The 18,817-nt window shown below is 37.1% G+C and overlaps 1 protein-coding gene across 1 annotated transcript; it reads left to right on the forward strand.

Moving 5' to 3' along the window:
- Positions 1-672: 672 nt before the first annotated feature.
- LOC112779249 (uncharacterized) lies at positions 673-3,177 on the forward strand. Its single transcript, XM_025823497.3, has 2 exons — positions 673-878; positions 2,820-3,177. The coding sequence occupies exons 1-2, from the start codon at positions 768-770 to the stop codon at positions 2,952-2,954; spliced, it is 246 nt and encodes an 81-aa protein (XP_025679282.1). The 5' UTR covers positions 673-767; the 3' UTR covers positions 2,955-3,177.
- The last annotated feature ends 15,640 nt before the right edge of the window (positions 3,178-18,817 follow it).

Here is an 18,817-nt window from a genome sequence, read left to right on the forward strand (position 1 = left end):
TGGCTTTATCTTTTTGGGATGTATTATTTTCAACCTTAATGGTATCTCCAAGATCCATTTAATCAAGATGGATTTTAGCATCTAGTATCCATGATAAATAATTGTTTCCAAATATATTAAGAGCATTAAATTTAAGATGAGAGAGTTTCGATATAATGAAAATTTGTTACCTGGAGTCTTCCTAAAATTTGATCAGAGTCTCGTGCTGATAACGTGTTGTAGAATAAATAAATAGATAAAGAAGAAGAAATAGATATAAAATAAAGAAACATAAATAGATAAGCTTAGTATTAATATTTACTAATATAATAATCTCATTATAGAAATCACTTATATATTTACTACTATTATATATATTAGGAACATATAAAGAAAGAGGAGAAAAGTTTTGTATAGAGAGAAGTTTATTATTCATGTGTGTAACTTTTTTGTCTCCGTACATATATTTATAGACACACAAAGTTTACGTTTCAAACTTCATTAAATTTGTTTTATCCTAAAAATTTATTTCTTTTAACATAGAAAAAATGTGCCACTCATAAATAAGCATCCATCATCCTTATTCGTCACAACAATTCCAAATATTTTACTTCAAAGGATACACTAGAAATGTACCCAAAAAATAAATAAAAAATAAAATAACAGCAGCACAAAAACGACAGAGTTTTGAGGACTTTGCAGATTTGTGGGGTTGGGGTCTGGGGAGTCCTTGGGGTTAAAAGTGTTTGTGGTTTTTGGCGGTAGGCCGGTAGCATAACGAATTAACGATGGGAGCACAACCACAGCCACACGGCAACCCCGCCGAACAAACGCCAACAGCAACGCCAACACCTCCTACCCTCTCACAAGATCAATTTCTCTCCTGGAAGCGCCAGAAGGTTCTCTCTCTCTATTAGGGTTTTCTTGTAAACTTGATCTACGACGTTGTTATTTTTCATACAATAATTTATGATGAACTTCTAGGTAAAAAATTAAATTCACAAATTAATCTTTCATAACTCCTAGGTGATTAAATACTGTTCAAATTTCTTGTATTGTAGTGATGATGCTATTAACAAAGTATAAGAGAGCCTTTCTTTGCATGTTAGTGTGGGGAGCGAGTAAGTTGTGATAACAAAGAAGGTTTAGGCTACTATTATGAAAAGTGGTTAACCATCTTGTATTACTGTTTGAATTCCACTGTGCAATAAGAGGCCTCTGTAGTCTTGTTATTGAGCATGGTTGGGACTAAATTCCTCAGGACAGCTGGATTTTCAGTTTATGCGCTGATTTTGATACAGTAAATGTTCACTTGAGGGGTTGTTTGCACGTTGGGATTTTAGAGGGGAATAGAGGGAACTCAAGGATGTGTAGTGTAAAAATTTAGTCAAATTCTGAGTCTCAGACTTTGATCCTCAAAATTTTAAAATATAGATTAGTTTACCTTACATGATGACAACTAAGATAGTATTGAGAATATGTTTAGATTAGTTCACCTATATTACCTTTATTTGTTACCAACATACTTGATTCACATGGTCTTGTAATACATTTTCAGGAATTTCAAGATCTAATTTAGCTTGTCTGTTATCTATGACATGTTAGAAGCCACTGGGGATGCATCCATGTCATCCAACGTGACATATTAATGAACACACAACAACACAATAATGAAAATGAAAGAGAAAAGGACAAATAGGTCCCTGACCTTTTGTCCCGCAGACATTTTTGTCCCTGACCATTGAAAAATACTTTTAAGTCCCTGACCTTCACAAAATTTGGACGGATCAGTCCCTCCGTCCAAATGCCTCCGTCAGGGACTGATCTGTCCAAATGCCTCCGTGAGGGACTGATCCGTCCAAGTTTTGTGAAGGTCAGGGACTTAAAAGTATTTTTCAATGGTCAGGGACGAAAATGTCCACAGAGTAAAAGGTCAGGGATCTATTTGTCCTTTTCTCAAAATGAAATTAAGGACTAATTTGACTCTTTCTGTTAGAAAGGTTATTTTCAAAATTAGAGACTAAAATGACTCGCGTACAAAACTTGATGGACCAAAGGGAATCATATGATTTCCTTTTAGTTTCTAACTTTTTGTATTATCTGGACACTATGTATATGATTTGTTTGATAAACTGCGTTTGGCAGATTATAGTATTATAGCCGAAGTTTATGAAATTAGTACTAAAACAAATTGTTTTCTAATTTCTAAGATAAGATGGCACATGCTGCCGATATAGACTTTTAGTTACAGTAGAGTGGATGTGTATTATGTATTCTGAAGTTTTGGTTGCATTTGTGATATATAATACCTTTGAGATGAAAAGAGAAAAAGCAAGGAACTTAGAATACAAATATATTCAATTCTGGAGTGGATCCTCTCATGTCAATTTTTCACATGACTTGACTCGTGTAATCTTTGATACATCAATTTCTAGTATTGAATGTCATGTATGGTGTATGGGCATAACAAATCAATGTAAAAAATTCAGAAGAGGTTCCATCCCCATTCAATTCAAAAGTCAGGCCTTCTGCTTGAGCAAATTAATTTATTCTATTCTATTCTATATATATATACACGAGTGGGAGGTCGTGGGTTACTTTATATTGAAATGAAAATTGGATAACCATATGGGATGGTTATTTATTAATATTGATATTGGATAATGTGTAATATATTACATTGGTGTATTGGAACTTCCTAGGTGAAAAGACTGCCAAAACAGATTGAAATTCTTTTATGCTAGTTGTTTGTGAGGAACCTTTTTCAGTTGCATGGAGTTTTTCATTTTTTATCCTCCATATGGTGTTGAAGCTGATAGTATTCATGCAAATTTCTGCAGGATGCAGCTGAATCAGCCAGAAAAGCTGAGGCATCGAGGAAACGCGCAGAGGATATTGCTGCAGGAACAGTCCAGATGAATGGCAGGGAGCTATTTCTGCATGAGCCGTGGGTCTTTGATAACTCACGTTATTAAGGTTTCAAAAGCTGTTTATGGTCATGATTTGATTACTTGTTTTATGAATTAGTGTCTTCATTTACGCATGTACTGGGAATGGCGTTCTCTTAGATGTTCATATCTTGGTGGCATTAGTTTTATTTTATCTTACTTCTTCACAATCTGATTAAGGAGCAATTTATGTCTGAAATATAAATTGTGTTCAAACTATAGCAGTAAAGAATTTTTTTCCCCCTTCTCACTTTCATGTTAAAATCGTATCTTTGTACTACCATGAAAATTACAGAATTTTAAAAGTTACTTTTATAAGTTGTTCATGGTGCTTAGAGTAGAACAAAAGAAAATCATTGAATTGCTGATTTCACTTTTCAACTTTATGATTGATTGGTATTTTCTGTTGCTATTTAACATCAATTTCATGAATTAGATTATTATTTGAAAAATGATACGAAAAATTACATGAAGCACTGAACAGGTTGATACACAAAATGGTTAATGAAGTTTGTGAACTTCAATGAAAAAATGATTAGTATTTCAGTTTTGGCCAAAATGATTCTTAATATGACGTGTAGCACATATATAGAATGGCAGCTTAAAAAATTTAAAAAGAAAGAAAAAAATCTTCTAAAGTAAAGAGAATGATAAAATGATAAAGTAATACTTCAATTATTTTTGAATTTGTAATTTTAGCATTTTAGTTCGATTATATTGATTAAAAGATGATTAAAGTATTATTTTATTACTTTATCCATTTTTTAATTTAGTGTTTGTTTGGGTGTGATTAAGTTGGTAAAGAAATATATTTTTTCAATAAAAAAGATTTTGTTTTATTTTTTAGTGTATTTAGTAAAATTTTAACAGTAAAAATAAAAATATTAGAAAAATTAAAAAATATCTATTTTAAGAAGTTATAATTCATATTTTTTTAAAAAAGATATTTTTTAATAATAAATAAACAAAAAAAGTACTTTAGATATGTGATTCTTCTTTTTGTCATTACAAATTGAGAAGGAAGATATGCTTTTCAACTCTCACAGTGAAAATGCAAGGGAATATCTTTGCTAGCCCTAACAATAATAACAAAGAAAATTAGAATAATATTTTCAGAAACCATTGCAATTAGCATTAAATATCTACAATAAACAATAAAATTAAGAGTGGTAAATTAGATGGTGATTTGAGTGTTGATATGAACGGTAAAATTTTCGGAAGAAGATGAAGTTAGGGTGATGGAGCCAGAGACTTTAAACCTGCACTGCTCGTATACTCAACTAGTTGCACAGATACTTGATAACAATGGAACATGAATCAAGAATTGAATGCATAAAGGTAAGTTCAGACTATGAGAACAAAAAATTGAAATGCAGCAAATAGAACTGAAGTTTATTCACCTAGAAAGAAGAATATTGTGTACATTGAAGCATGCATATTGCTTTATATATAGAGTTCACAAGAGCTGGATATAGCAATAGAAAAACAAAAAATATCAGAACACCAGAACAAAATAACAGAATTGGAAAGTTAGTTTTCGGTCTATAACTATCATTTTACATTTATTCACTCATAGCCTCCTTCAAACTTAGCAGTGGGTTGAAGAACCACTTGAAGTTTGTCTCTAAACTTGTGAAACAGAGGAACTGAAAGTGGTTTGGCAAAGATATCCCCAATCTGATCTATGGAGGGTATACGAAGAACATAAAGCTCTTTTTTATCACCATTTTCCTAAGGCAGTGAAGGTCAATTTCCAATGTTTGCATCTTGTATGAAACACTGGGTTGGCAGCCAATGAACATGCGCTTTGATTATCACAATATATGGTAGGTGCTATTGATTGTTGGACTCTAAGTTCCTTTAGAAGTTGCTGAATTGACACCAATTCTGACTGAGTTGTTGCCATGCTTCGGTATTTTGCCTTAGTGCTGCTGCGGCTAACCTTGGCTTGTTTATTGCTTCTCCATAACATAAGATTGCTTCTTAAGTATACACAGTAACCAGTTTTCTGTCCTCCAAGTCCTCTGCCCAATCTGAATCTGTAAAGGCAAGCAATCTCAAGTTAATACATTTTTGAAATCTAATACCTGCTAACACTGTACCTGCCACATATCATAGTATTCTTTTCACCGTTTTCCAGTATTCAATTGTTAATGAATGCATAAACTAAGAGACCTTGTTAACAGAAAAGGAAAGGCCAGGTCTACAGATAGGCAAGTACTGAAGGGATCCTACAACTTCCTTATACTGTCTCAGATTCTGAAAAGGGCAGCACCATTAGATGTTAGCTTCAAGGATAAGACCATAGGAGTTGGAGTTGGATTGACAGCATCCATATTAGCTTTTTGCAACAAGTCCGAGCATACTTTTATTGAGAGACGATGATAGATCCATCTGTTAAATAAGAAAATTCTAATCCAAGAAAGTAGCTAAGTTTACCAAGATTTTTGAGTGGAAATATGTTGTTTAGATCAGAAAATAGTTTATTGACTTCACCACTGTCACTGCCAGTGACAACAATATCATCGACATAGGTCAAGGGGAAGATTGTGAGTAGTATGTTTGAGAAAAAGTGAAATATCACTTTTAGTTCTAGTAAAGCCAAATTGTAATAGAGTTGCAGTCAATGTATTAAACCAAGCTCTCGGAGCTTGCTTTAATCCATAGATTGCTTTGTTTAACTTGCAAACCTGAGTTGGATTCCTAAATTGATAACCTAGTGGTGGAGACATGTATACCTCTTCTTCAAGAATGCCATTAAGAAAGGCATTGTCAAAATTGAATTGCCATAGTATCCATGGGAGAGATAGGGCCACAGTAATCACAATTCTCAATACTGTTGGCCTCACAACTGGACTATATATTTGACTGTAGTCGATGCCCTTGACCTGCGAGAAACCCTTTGCAACAACCTTGACTTTGTACCTAATTATGTTACCAAAAGGTCCTTTTTTATAGCAAAGACCCATTTAGATCCAATAGCAATTTTATTTTTTGGTAAATTAACTAGATCTCAAGTGTTACATCTGGCCAACGCCTGAATTTTAGCATCCATAGCACTCTTCCAGTGTTCCCACTGAAGATCTTGCCTAACATTCTTGGGAATGTTATTGATCAAATCATAAGGTTCTTCTGTACTAGCAACTAAATCTTGAGGTCTTTGACTTTTGGTTTTTGATCTTGTTAGCATATTATGAGTATTAGAAGGTGTAGTATTAGTTGTGTTTGTAGGAAGATCTAAGGGTAAGGGCACTTCAGGGCCAAAAATTGGAAAAGAAGGATTGGACCTAAGACTAGTATGAGAAGAGGTATGGTCTAACGATTGGGTGTTAGGATTGGTGGATGAACCATCACAGCTGCAGAGGAGTTCTGAGGTGGTGGTGAAATGCTAAAAGTGAAAGTGGATAGATCACTAGAGATGGTCGTATCTGCAGCTGTAAATTTATTGCCAAAGAGAGAAATATATGAAAAATCTCTTTCATAAAAAATCACATGCCTTGAAAGCTGAACTTTACCATCCTTAGTCATACACTTATAGCCCTATAGTGATTGTCATAGCCAAGAAATAAACACTTTTCTTATTTAAAGGCAAATTTAACTTTATTATAAGGTCTTAAGTAAGGAAAACAGGCACACTCAAATATTTTCAAATTATGATAAGCTGGTAATTTACCAAAAAGAGTTTCAAAGGGGATTTATTTTCTAATGTAGAACTGGGTAATCTATTGATAATAAACACTGCAGAAGTGAAGGAGTCTTCCCAAAAGAAACATTGGCAATGCTGCAGTAGCTAATAAAGATAGTCCTACCTCTGTTATGTGCCTGTGTCTTCTCTCCACACTACCTTCTTGGTGTGTGTGTATGAGGACATGAAATTCAATGCATAACACCATGTTCAGTGAGAAATTGAGTAAAGGAATGAGACCTAAATTCCATACCCCCATCACTTTGTAACGCTTTAAGCTACAATCCTGTTTGTGTTTCCATAAACACTTTGTAATTTTTCAAAGCTTATAGAGATTGTAATTTATGACTCAGAAAGAAAATAGTAGTGTATTTCGTATGAGCATTAATAAATGATATGTAATACCTAAATCCATTTCTAGAACGCATAGGGGTTGATCCCCAAATATCAACAAAAACTAGATCTAAAGGTGCTGCATAAACATATTCAAATTTAGTAAAAGGCAATTGGTGCATTTTGCTCATAGTGCAATATTCACATATTTGAACAAGATTAGAATCAAAAGAAGCGAAATCCCACATGTTTTCAAAACAGAATTAACAGTTTGCATTGAACAGTAACCCAAATGTTTATGTCAAAGGTCAATAGTTACATTCTTATTGCTTTGAGCTACAAATGCTATTTGAGGAGGGGGTTTGGTGTCACTGCTATTACAAAAAACTGAATTATTCAAAGAACCAAGTACTAAAGATTGATCAGAAATAGGAACAAACAAATTGGTAAAGGAGTATATTCCATTTTTAGCTTTGCCTTGGAGAAGAACTTCTTGAGAATTTTGGTCACGGACAATACAATCATAAGGCCAGATTCAAAATACACATGATTGTCTAAAGCAAATTGAGAGACACTTAATAAATTCTGTGTAATTTGAGGAACATAAAGTAATTTTTGTAAAAGAAACCCGATTTTACAATTTTTATCACAAATAATAGATTTTCCTTGGGCAAGAATTTGTGTAACTTGGCTATTACCTACAAACAATTGTTCAAATCAGAAGTAGAAGGAGTGGAAAGTCAGTAAATTGAGCAAATCTAGTGTCACATGGTGGCTTGCCCCTGAGTTTGGGTACCAAACAGATTCTGGATAGGGATTAGGGTTGGAGAAGTAGGCACGGGGTTGATGAAATTAGGAAGATGGAAGTGGTGGTTGTGTGTTGGAGTAGCCATATACAGACTGTTGTAATTGGGATCCATTCCCATAGGCTTGAAAATTAGGATTGATACGATAAAAACATGTTTGAATCACATGACCCTGACGACCACAAAGTTGGGACAGAGGTCAATTTCCTTGATTGAAAAAGTGACCTCCTCTTCCAAACGTTCTGTAACACTCTATCATACAGAACTTTACGTTTAAACTGTAAAATAAAGGTGGTGTGGTATTACGACTTCTAAAATAATAATAATACACACACACACACACACACACACACACACTAGCAACAGGGTGTCAAGGATACGAAATAATCAAGCTCCGAACTCAACCTGCAAAGCTAAGGTTGGCTGGAGAATATTTACATACATACATATAAAATCTGAGTCCCAAAATACACAAAAAGAAACCTTAGTTCTCCATAAAACCTCTATAAGGTGCAAAAGTAAAACAAGTTTATAAGGAGAATTCTATACATATGGATATATATAAACAGAACAAAATATAATATCCCAAAAGTCCCACTTCGCTGCAGAGAACTCCAAACGCCTAGTGAGGTGCCTCTCGACTTGCATTTGAAAAACACAAACATCCGTATGAAATGAGAACCGAGGGTTCTCAACATGGTAAAGGTACCCACATATATAAGATATAAGGTCCCAGAAAAGCCAGAGGTAATCCTAGAACTTTGACACTCAAATCATAAAACTTAAGGATTTAAAACGGAAACCATAAACATGGGTGGTTCTCTAAGGTTCCTAAACTTAACCAAACTCTAGCCCAAAACCCTTAATCCTTCACCTTCCTCCAATCCTCCAACTCCGGTGGAACCACACAGACAAACAAATAGACAAGACAAACACAATTAGAGTACAGGTAATGCAGATAGCATATATAGCAATTAGGCATACTAATACACAAAGGCACTCCCAATTAATGCACACAAAAGCAAATCAAACATATGCATATGATGTATGCATGTCCTATGAATGATGAGTCTGATGTCGGTTATAAAGCTAACCTGACATGTTCGGCTGCTAAACCCTGGACAGTCCCCCGTGCGCGCATCCCCAAGGGTCTATGCATAGCTTTTTCTCATTCATAATTAATTTCTGCTCATTGGGAGAATTTTCGGGGCGTTAAAGTGCCCAGTCACCACTTGCAACATAAGGTCAACAGAGTATCGAGTCTCAATCTGGAGCACGTGGTGGCAAGCCACTGCTCTTACCCAGGAAAACTCGTATCTCAGATAAAAGAAGTGCATAAGCCACATTATCATTTATATTCAGTCATAATCATTCATAATCATTCATTATGGCCATAAACATCACATATACACCATATTTCTGCACTTCTAATACATAATTTATCATATTTCAAGCTTACTTTATTTCCAAGCTACCACCCCTTCCTAACTTCATCTCATCACTAAGCATACAACTAAGGTTTAGAGGCTAAAAGAGTATAAATAGAGGTTTAAAAGTTCAAAATTATGTTTTAAAATACAAAATGCATTTTGCTGAAAATAAGGGTTCCGCATACGTGGGCATGGTCTCGCGTACATGGGGTATCAACCCGAGAGGATTGGCCGCGCTGCGTGCTAACATTCACGTACACAACCCCTCAAAAATTCAGTTCTCGTGTACGCATACACCTGCTCGCGTACGCGAGACACCAAACCCGAAGGGAATGGCCGCGCCGCATGCGAGTGTCTGCATACGCGGATTCTGCAGGGTAGGCCAAATTTTTAAGTGTTGCAGAATTTCAGTTTTACGCACCGAACTTTCGACGCATATAACTTTTTCGTTTTAAAATATTTTTCATCCGTTCTTCAAATGGTGTAAACTTCCTGGACCCAATTTTCATACGAAATATGTTTGAAAGGGTTTTGGAGTCCGGAAGCCGGGTTATGGCTCGCCGAAGATCGGTCAAAAATCGATTTTTCACAAAATCTATCAAACCTCTATTTTCACAAATCTTATAACTCTAAGCTTTTTAACAACATCTAAACATAAAAATCCACATTCCAATGCTCAATTCATTTCATAGTACCCCAATACACAGCTCCAATAATCTTAACATCTTCAACTCACAATTAATCAAACTCAACCTCAAAATTCATATTCAATTCACAATCATATACTCAACTATCATCATTCTCACCTCAAGTACACCATAATCTATATAACATACTTCATTATTCATCAAGCTATCATCATCATGGTTCATCATTATCAATAATTCACTAATTTCAATATCATCAACCCATTCTCAATTAACAATATAATTCAACAAATACAGCAACATCTATAACGCAAGTCGTCATTCTCATCAATCATCATTATACATTATAACAAATTCAATCTTTCACCAAAACCACTAACATTATCAATTTCAGAATGTTCAACTTATCCTAAGTCGTCTAGCCTAAGTTTTTACGACACCGTACATATTATATACAAGAAATCAAAATCATACCTTGGCCCATTTCCTCGTATAACCCAAAGACAACTCAACTAAGCAAGTTTACAAGCTCCACCACCAAAATTCAGCATCCAGTGCTCCCAATCAAGCTTCCATCTCCTCAATTATGCTTCAAATCACATATATACACTACTTATTTCATATCATTATATCCATACATACACACTCAATACCCAAACACATATAATCAAGGAATTCAATAGGATTTGAGAGTTCTCACCTCATCAATGGAGAATTGGGTCAAAACTTGGCAAGCTCACTAAGCTAGCTTGATCCTAAACATTAAAACTAACAAAATCTCAACATCCAATTCATAGAATTTTAAAAAATTAGGGAAGGAAGAACTAAGATTGAGATTGAAATTTTCTTACCAAATTGACTACTGGACTTTGTAGAGCTCAACGCGATAGATGCGTGGCCACAAACAGTGCGGCGATCGGAGCTCGGAGCTAAAAGTTTTGAGGAATTGAATGAAATCCAAGGGTTTGTAAATTTTGATATGTTCTTCCCCATTTGCTGAACTTTCAGGTTTCAACATGTTTGCATGAAGAGTGTAACGGCCTAGCCCCGAAGAAACGGCGCTTTTTCGGGATCAAACGAATTTTTACAGAATTTTTAGAAATTTCTATGCATATAAGCACCTCCACTGCACAGGTGCTGCGTCATCAAGCTGCTGAGTCAGCAGCTTGATTGCACAGGACACCTCTCCTAATCTAAGTAGGCACGTCGCGAAGAGTTGCGTTTTTGAGCCACTTCGGGCCCGAATTTCAAAATTCTGATTTCCGTGGTTAGTCTCTATGTGACGAGCCGGTCACGAATTTCGAGAGAAAAATTATATTAATATAATATTCATATATTATTATTTTATTCAGAATATTATATTATTATCTTCTCTACTGTGATTAATGTTGATCTATGTTTAGTAATATAATAACTGAGCTTAAAATCTACCGGTAACGGATAATACCGGCATTCTTAGATGAACTTAGCACTGTTAATGCTTCATCATATATCTTTTATTCTTATGATTATCCAGTTACTAGTGTCATTTACACTAAGTAACTTAATGTTTATCCATTAGTAGTGTAATTACTTAAGTTTTAATACATCTAGCTTTAGTAATTATCCTTTTCTGAGATATTTTGACAAGTAACTTTTGGATAATCATCATCCAAAAGCCACGGCCTCCCTAGGACAGCTTGGCTATCATTTTTGTTCTTGGAAAAGCTTAGAACACCATGAAATAAAACCATGAAGCTTCCATGAACACCTGAGCTACTTTCTCCGTTCTTTCTCAAACCGAAACCCCTATCAAAAATCTAATCTTACCAAAGTGTTCACCTCTTCCTCCTCTTCATTTCTATGTCACTTTTCATGGAGTAAATCAAGGTATGAAGGCTGCTCCTCCTCCTTGAAGATTCGGCCATGGTGGTTCCTTAAGTTAATGATGTTTTCTTTCTTAGGATCTCTTATTCAATCACCAAAAGCTCCAAGAAAACGTGATTTCTAGTTACCTTAAGGTGAGGAAAACCTTCTTTTCATCATCATGAAGCTTCAGCCTTCATGGTTCATAAGATTCTAAAGTTGTTTTTGATGTTAAAATAGGCGTAAAAGTGCTTATGGAAGCTTGTTTTTGGTGCAATCTCGGACAGCAGCAAAGGAGGTAAGGTTTGGTAAATTAATCAATGATTGGCTGTGTTCTTGAAGTGTTAAACCAGATCTTGTTGCTTGAGATTTGATTTTGGGTGTATGTGTGAGGGTTTGATCATGGAAACTTGTTGTTTAATGCTTGAAAATCATGTTTATGATGGTTTTGAAGTGGCTGTTGGTGCTGCTGGAAAACGTGACATTCCAGCCATGAAAATCATGATTTTTGATACTTATTTGATGTGTATTTGATGGCTGAAAAGTTTCTCTTTGGTTTGATAAAAATCGGGTTCAAATGGTTTCCGAAAAGATTGAAAAACTAGCTAAAAATCAAGCAGAAATCTGATGAACTTTTGGAAAAAAAAATGTTTTTGGTTTTTGGAAGAACATGAAAATGTGTATTCAAGGAGTTTTGGGGTCAAAATGCAATTATTAAAAATTTTGTGGTTGAAAATTAATTAATCAAAAGTTGAGGGGCTAAAGTGCAAATATTAAAAGTTATAGGGGTCAGTGCAATTTCCAAGAAGTTCGGGGGTCAAAATGCAATTTTTGAAAGTTAAATAAAATATTATTATTTTAATAATAAAATATTAATATATTATTTTATTAATAACATTATTTTAATAATAATAAATAATAATAATAAAATATTGATAAAAAGACAGTTTTTCCTGAAAGCCTCAGGAAGGCAGATTTGAGTCCAGAGTTCTCTAATTTCCTTTACTAAACACCTAAGAAGAGGTATAAGAGAAGATATAGAGGTATATGAGGTAAAGAAATAAGATTTTGAAACCTGTGTTTAAGTTAAAAAGAAAAGGAGTTAAAAGTGATATAGCTGTGTACCTGACCTTACAAAGTAAACAGAGAATTGTAAAATGAGCTTTCTGTGATGTTCTAATGCTTGATTTATGATGATTGCTAAGTGATGGAGAGTATGGTTATATGTAAATTATGAGCCTTCAGGCAATGCTTGTGAATGTTGTGCGGGGGCGCCCGTATTGAGATGTTGCTTCCCAGACAGGCTGCGGTAGAGTAGTACCAGCCCTGCAAGCTGAGTGCTTGGTAGAGGCCTGACTCGCATACCTGCGGTATATTGAGATTTGAGCAAATACCAGCCCTGCAAGTCGAGAGTACTTGGTAGAGGGTATGCGGTACTTAATCTGGGATTAAGTTCTGGGAAGGCCTTATCTGACCTGGAGGGTCGGATTGCGTCGGGTGCGGGTCGAAACCGACAAATGAGCTCATTACCTGCAGTAGGGACAGACATGCATCATACTTGTTTGTGCATTATTTATTGCTAATCTTCTTGTGTTCTTGTTCTATTCCTTGTTTGTTTGAGCATAACTGTGTGATTGCATATTAATGTGTGAATGTGCATTTATTTCCTATTTTCTCTCTTGTTCATGTGTTAGTTTATGTTGCTGTTATGTACATATTACTCTACATTTATTTATACTTCTATGACCACGGACATTATAAATGAACTTAACTGTAAACCCCGACCTTACTAAGAACTCCCCAGTTCTTACCCCTTACACCTCTACAGATGGACACGGGAGTCCTATTCTACGAGATTGATCCACCGTACATCCACGAGGACCCGGTGCATGGCGAGTATTACATCTACTGTGCGGTACCTCGTATCTGTAATTATGTAGTTCGTGGTAGACCTTTCCAGTACCCTATTAGGACAGCATACTTTAATCCTGATGCACCCTATGACTTTCCTTTATCTTGGTTACACCCCGGCGGACCTGGGATACCTCATCCTGAGGAGCAGATGCCACCTCCACCTGACCATCCTCCTCCACCTGAACCTCCTCTACCTGATGAGCCTATACCTGCCCAGCTTATCCATGAGGCACCTCCTGCACTTTTTGTCCTTGATGAGTGGGGTGTTCTTGTGTTGCCACCCGAGCTTGATCCTTTACCTGAGCCGATCGAGCCTCCTGTCTTTGATGAGCAGCAGGGACATGAGTATGATCAGATCATGGAGGCGCCACCTCCTTCTCCAGACTGTATTTTGTTTGGTAGCTATCCTTTTATGGTTCCTGTGGCCAGCAGTGGTTCCTCTGCTATCACTCCGACAGAAGAAGAGGACGAGGAAGAAGAAGATCCAGAGGAAGATCCTAACTTCATAGTTATCTCCTCTGACAGCGATGACGATGAGCCAGGCGAGGCGCCAGCAGGCGAGCATCACCATTCGCCCGGTGATTTTCCGTGAGGTACTCTGGACCAGGATTGAGGAGACTTTTTGAGACGCCTAGTCTAACTTCAGTACATTAGAGTGTCTCCCTCACTTTTGTTAGCATGATTAGAGGGAATAGGCATATCATAGCGTTAGGCTAGCCTGGGTGCCAACTTAGGGGCTTTTGGTCAGGCCAGGCCCTGGGGCGTCTTATGTACATATATGTATATACTATATGAGTCACTGACTTAGGGGTGCTGTACTATAGCTCTATGCTTATATAACTGAGCCACTTTTGTAACATGATGTATATTATAGTGTGTTGTTCCATATTCTGTTATCTTTTGTCTTATGTATGTGAACGTTTAATTATCCCTTGATATATGGAAGGTATGCGACTTTAAATTATTCTTGTTTTAAAAAAAATTTACTTGTAAAATTCGCGGGGTTTTAACAACGTACATGCTTATATTTATTAATTAATAATACAAAAAGGAAAAACAAGTTGGTAACATTCGATTTCTAGTATGATCTAGACATGCTAGAAGTTGGGTCGTTACAATTTGGTATCAGAGCGGTTCTTCCTGTTAGAGCCTGGTGAATGGACTGAATCATGCTTTATTGCATGCTCTGTGGTGTGTCTCATGCTTATAGGGTATCTATGTGATATGTGTTGCATGAATGTCTTTGTGCTTTCATTCTGATAATGTTCACGCCCAACTTGAGGTATTAAGACTGATCACCTTGGTATTGATTGTTTGGTATGAACAGAATCAGGATGCCTCCACGGAGACGTAGCGATCGGGAAGGGTCTATTGTTAACAATCCGCCATGAAACGATGATAATCTGTTTGCTGCGATTCACGCTATGGCTGAGGCTGTGCGTGAAACGACGACTGCTACTACCCGAGCAGTTAACCGTCTGGGGGAACGTAATGGAGAGCGTAACAATGACCGTAATGGTGAGAATGGTGGGAACGGTGATGGAGATAACATGAATCATGATAGGCCTATGACATTAGTTGCTTTCTTGAAAGTTAATCCACTGAAGTTCAAGGGTACGACTGTAGCAACTGAAGCTGATAATTGGTTCCGAGGCATAGAAAGGTCCTTGAGGGCACAGCATGTCCCGGATGAACAGTATGTAGAATTTGCTACTTATATGTTGGAAGGGGATGCTCAGCACTGGTGGCAGGGCATTCAACGTTTACTGCAGCAAGATGAGGGTAATATTTTGTGGGATGTTTTTAAAGAAGAGTTCTATAAGAAGTACTTTCCTAGAGCTACTCGTGAGGCAAAGGAGATGGAGTTGATGCAGTTAAAACAGGGAAGTATGTCTGTTGCTGAGTATACAAGGAAGTTTGAAGATTTATGTCGTTTTTCCAAGGTTTGTCAAGGGAATCCAGCAGATTTCAAAGAGTGGAAATGTTTGAAATTTGAAGGGGGACTCCGTGAAGATTTGTTGAACTCAGTGGTTCCATTGGAAATACGGAATTTTGCGAAGTTGGTTAATAAGAGTCAGCTAGTAGAGGACTGTGCTAAGAAGATAGCTGCAGCTCGGATGAATCACCCAGGATCTTCTTTTCAGAATTATAATCGGTATACAGCTCCTCAGGGAAGGAATTTTAAGCAGGGAGCAATGCCTTCACGAAGGTACAATCAGAATAGAAATGTTCATGCACGTCCTACAAGAGGGAATGGAGGAAGAATGAGACAGGATATTGGTAAGCGACCTCAGCAGGCGCAGATGCGACCAGTATGTAGGCAATGCGGAAAGGAGCATGGAGGTAGACCTTGTCAGCTTACAGGCGTTATCTGTTTTTCTTGTGGTCAGCCTGGACATATGGCTAAGGACTGTCCGAAAAAGCCAGTACAAGGAATAGATAGGCCGCGACAGCAAAGACGTGTGTTTGCTATGACTGCTGATGACGCAATGAAATCAGACTCCCTAATTCAAGGTCAGTGTTATGTCAAATCTCGACTCTTAACTGTACTGTATGACTCTGGTGCATCACATTCATTTATTTCTGAGACTGTTGCGCATGAGTTGGGATTAGATTTCACCATGTTAGATTATAATCTAATTGTTCGTACACCCACATCTCAAAATGCCTTGACTAGTCAAGTATGTCAACAGGTGCCTTTTGTTATTGAGGCTAGGACTTTTATACATGACTTGGTTTGTTTGCCTTTTTGTGGTTTAGATATTATCTTAGGTCTAGATTGGTTGTCCAAGCATCATGTTTTCCTTGATTGTTTTAAACGAATTGCTACATTTCCATCATCTGAAATACACACTGAACCAGTTGAGTCTTGTACTTTCTATTTAAATTCCCTAAGAGTTATTTCTAGTAATAGTGGGTTAGAGGGTTATGTTCTACTATCGGCTAGCTCAGAAACTAATGAACAAGACTTGGAGCAAATCCGAGTGGTGAATATTTTTCCGGATGATATACCTGAGTTTCCACCTCAGAGAGAGATAGCGTTTAGTATTGATCTGGTTCCTGGAGCCGGACCAATTTCTATAGCACCGTATCGGATGTCACCGTTGGAACTAGCAGAGTTAAAGAAGCAGTTGAATGAATTGCTGGGGAAGAAGTTTATTTGTCCGAGTGTATCACCATGGGGAGCTCCAGTGTTACTAGTAAAGAAGAAGGATGGTGGAATGAGGTTATGTTTGGATTATCGGCAATTGAACAAGATCACAATCAAGAACAAGTATCCACTCCCAAGGATAGATGATCTGATGGACCAGCTGAAAGGTGCGACAGTATTCTCGAAGATTGATTTGCGGTCAGGTTACCATCAAATCAGGGTGAAGGAATCATATATACCTAAGACTACCTTTCGAACTAGGTACGGTCACTATGAGTATACGGTTATGTCCTTTGGACTGACTAATGCTCCTGCTATATTCATGGATTATATGAATCGCATTTTTCGTCCGTATCTAGATCAGTTTGTGGTAGTCTTTATAGATGATATCCTCATCTATTCCAAGACAAAAGAAGAACATGGAGAGCATTTGAGGATTGTGTTGCAAATATTAAGAGCACGGAAGCTATATGCGAAGTTGTCGAAATGTGAGTTTTGGGCGACAGAAGTGGCATTCTTGGGACATGTGATCACACGAGATGGAATAACTGTAGATCCTTTAAAGATTGAGGCCGTAGTACAATGGAAGCAACCCAAGACAGTTACAAAAGTTCGTAGTTTCTTGGGGTTCGCAGGATACTATCGGCGGTTTATCAAGGGTTTTTCACAGATAGCTTTACCTTTGACTCGCCTTACTAGGAAGGAAGTTCCGTTTGAGTGGACAGAGAAGTGTGAAGAAAGCTTTGAAACTTTAAAGGAAAAGTTGACGACGGTGCCAGTTTTGGTGTTACCAGACCCACAGGAACCTTTTGAGGTGTATTGTGATGCTTCTTCTAAGGGACTTGGATGTGTATTGATGCAGCATAGGAATGTGGTAGCTTATGCTTCGAGACAACTATGACCTCACGAAAGGAACTATCCGACACATGATTTGGAATTAGCAGCAGTGGTCTTTGAATTTAAGATTTGGAGGCACTATTTGTACGGAGTCCAATTTGAAGTCTTCTCTGATCATAAGAGTTTGAAGTATATCTTTGATCAGAAAGACCTTAATATGGGGTAGAGGCGATGGATGGAATTCTTAAAAGATTATGATTTTAAGTTGAGCTATCATCCTGGGAAGGCAAATGTAGTCGCAGATGCTTTGAGTCGAAAGAGTTTGGGCATATCCTGGATGATGATCAAGGAAGAAGAAATGATCTCAGCCTTTGAAAACTTAAAATTAGGAATGAGAGAGACATCAAGAGGAGTTGTTATGGCGCGACTACAATTAACATCTGACTTTAAGATAGCTATCCAGCAAGCTCAAGCCCAGAATTCAGGAATGCTGACATTGTTAACACGGATGAAGGCAGATCAGCCGGAAGAGGTACGCCAAGATAAAGAGGGAATATGGAGATATAGGAACAGAATTTGTGTACCTGCTCAGGAGGACTTGAGAAAGAACATTCTGACCGAAGCTCATGAAAGCAGATTTTCTATCCATCCCGAAACGACTAAAATGTACCAAGATCTGAAGAAGATGTTCTGGTGGCCGGGAATGAAGAAAGATATAGCAACGTATGTTTCAAAGTGTCTCACTTGCCAGAAGATTAAGGTGGAACATCAAAAACCACCTGGAACCCTGCAACCATTGGAGATACCGCAATGGAAATGGGAAGAGATTACGATGGATTTTGTTACTGGGTTACCAAGAACCTCTGCCGGGCATGATGCAATTTGGGTAATTGTAGATCGATTGACAAAATCAGCGCATTTTCTACCAATTCAAATTGGTCACAGCTTGGAGAAACTCGCCCGGTTATACATTCAGGAGATAATACGATTGCATGGAATACCTTCATCAATTGTGTCAGACAGAGATCCAAGGTTTACTTCTAGATTTTGGGGAGCTCTACAGAAAGCTTTTGGGACGAAGTTGCACTTAAGTACAGCATATCACCCACAGACTGATGGACAGATAGAACGAACAATTCGTACCTTGGAAGATATGTTGAGATCTTGCGTAATGGACCAACAGGGTAACTGGGACAAATACTTGCCATTGATTGAGTTTGCTTACAACAACAGTTATCAACA

The sequence above is a fragment of the Arachis hypogaea genome, chromosome 19, assembly GCF_003086295.3.
Source record: "Arachis hypogaea cultivar Tifrunner chromosome 19, arahy.Tifrunner.gnm2.J5K5, whole genome shotgun sequence".
Lineage (NCBI taxonomy): Eukaryota > Viridiplantae > Streptophyta > Magnoliopsida > Fabales > Fabaceae > Arachis > Arachis hypogaea.

What these genes read in the sequence shown, in the direction of transcription:
- LOC112779249 (XM_025823497.3), top strand. Translation starts at nt 768, where the DNA reads ATGGGAGCACAACCACAGCCACACGGCAACCCCGCCGAACAAACGCCA. An exon ending in TCTCCTGGAAGCGCCAGAAG is followed by an intron (nt 879 to 2,819) that starts GTTCTCTCTCTC and finishes AAATTTCTGCAG; the next exon opens with GATGCAGCTGAATCAGCCAG.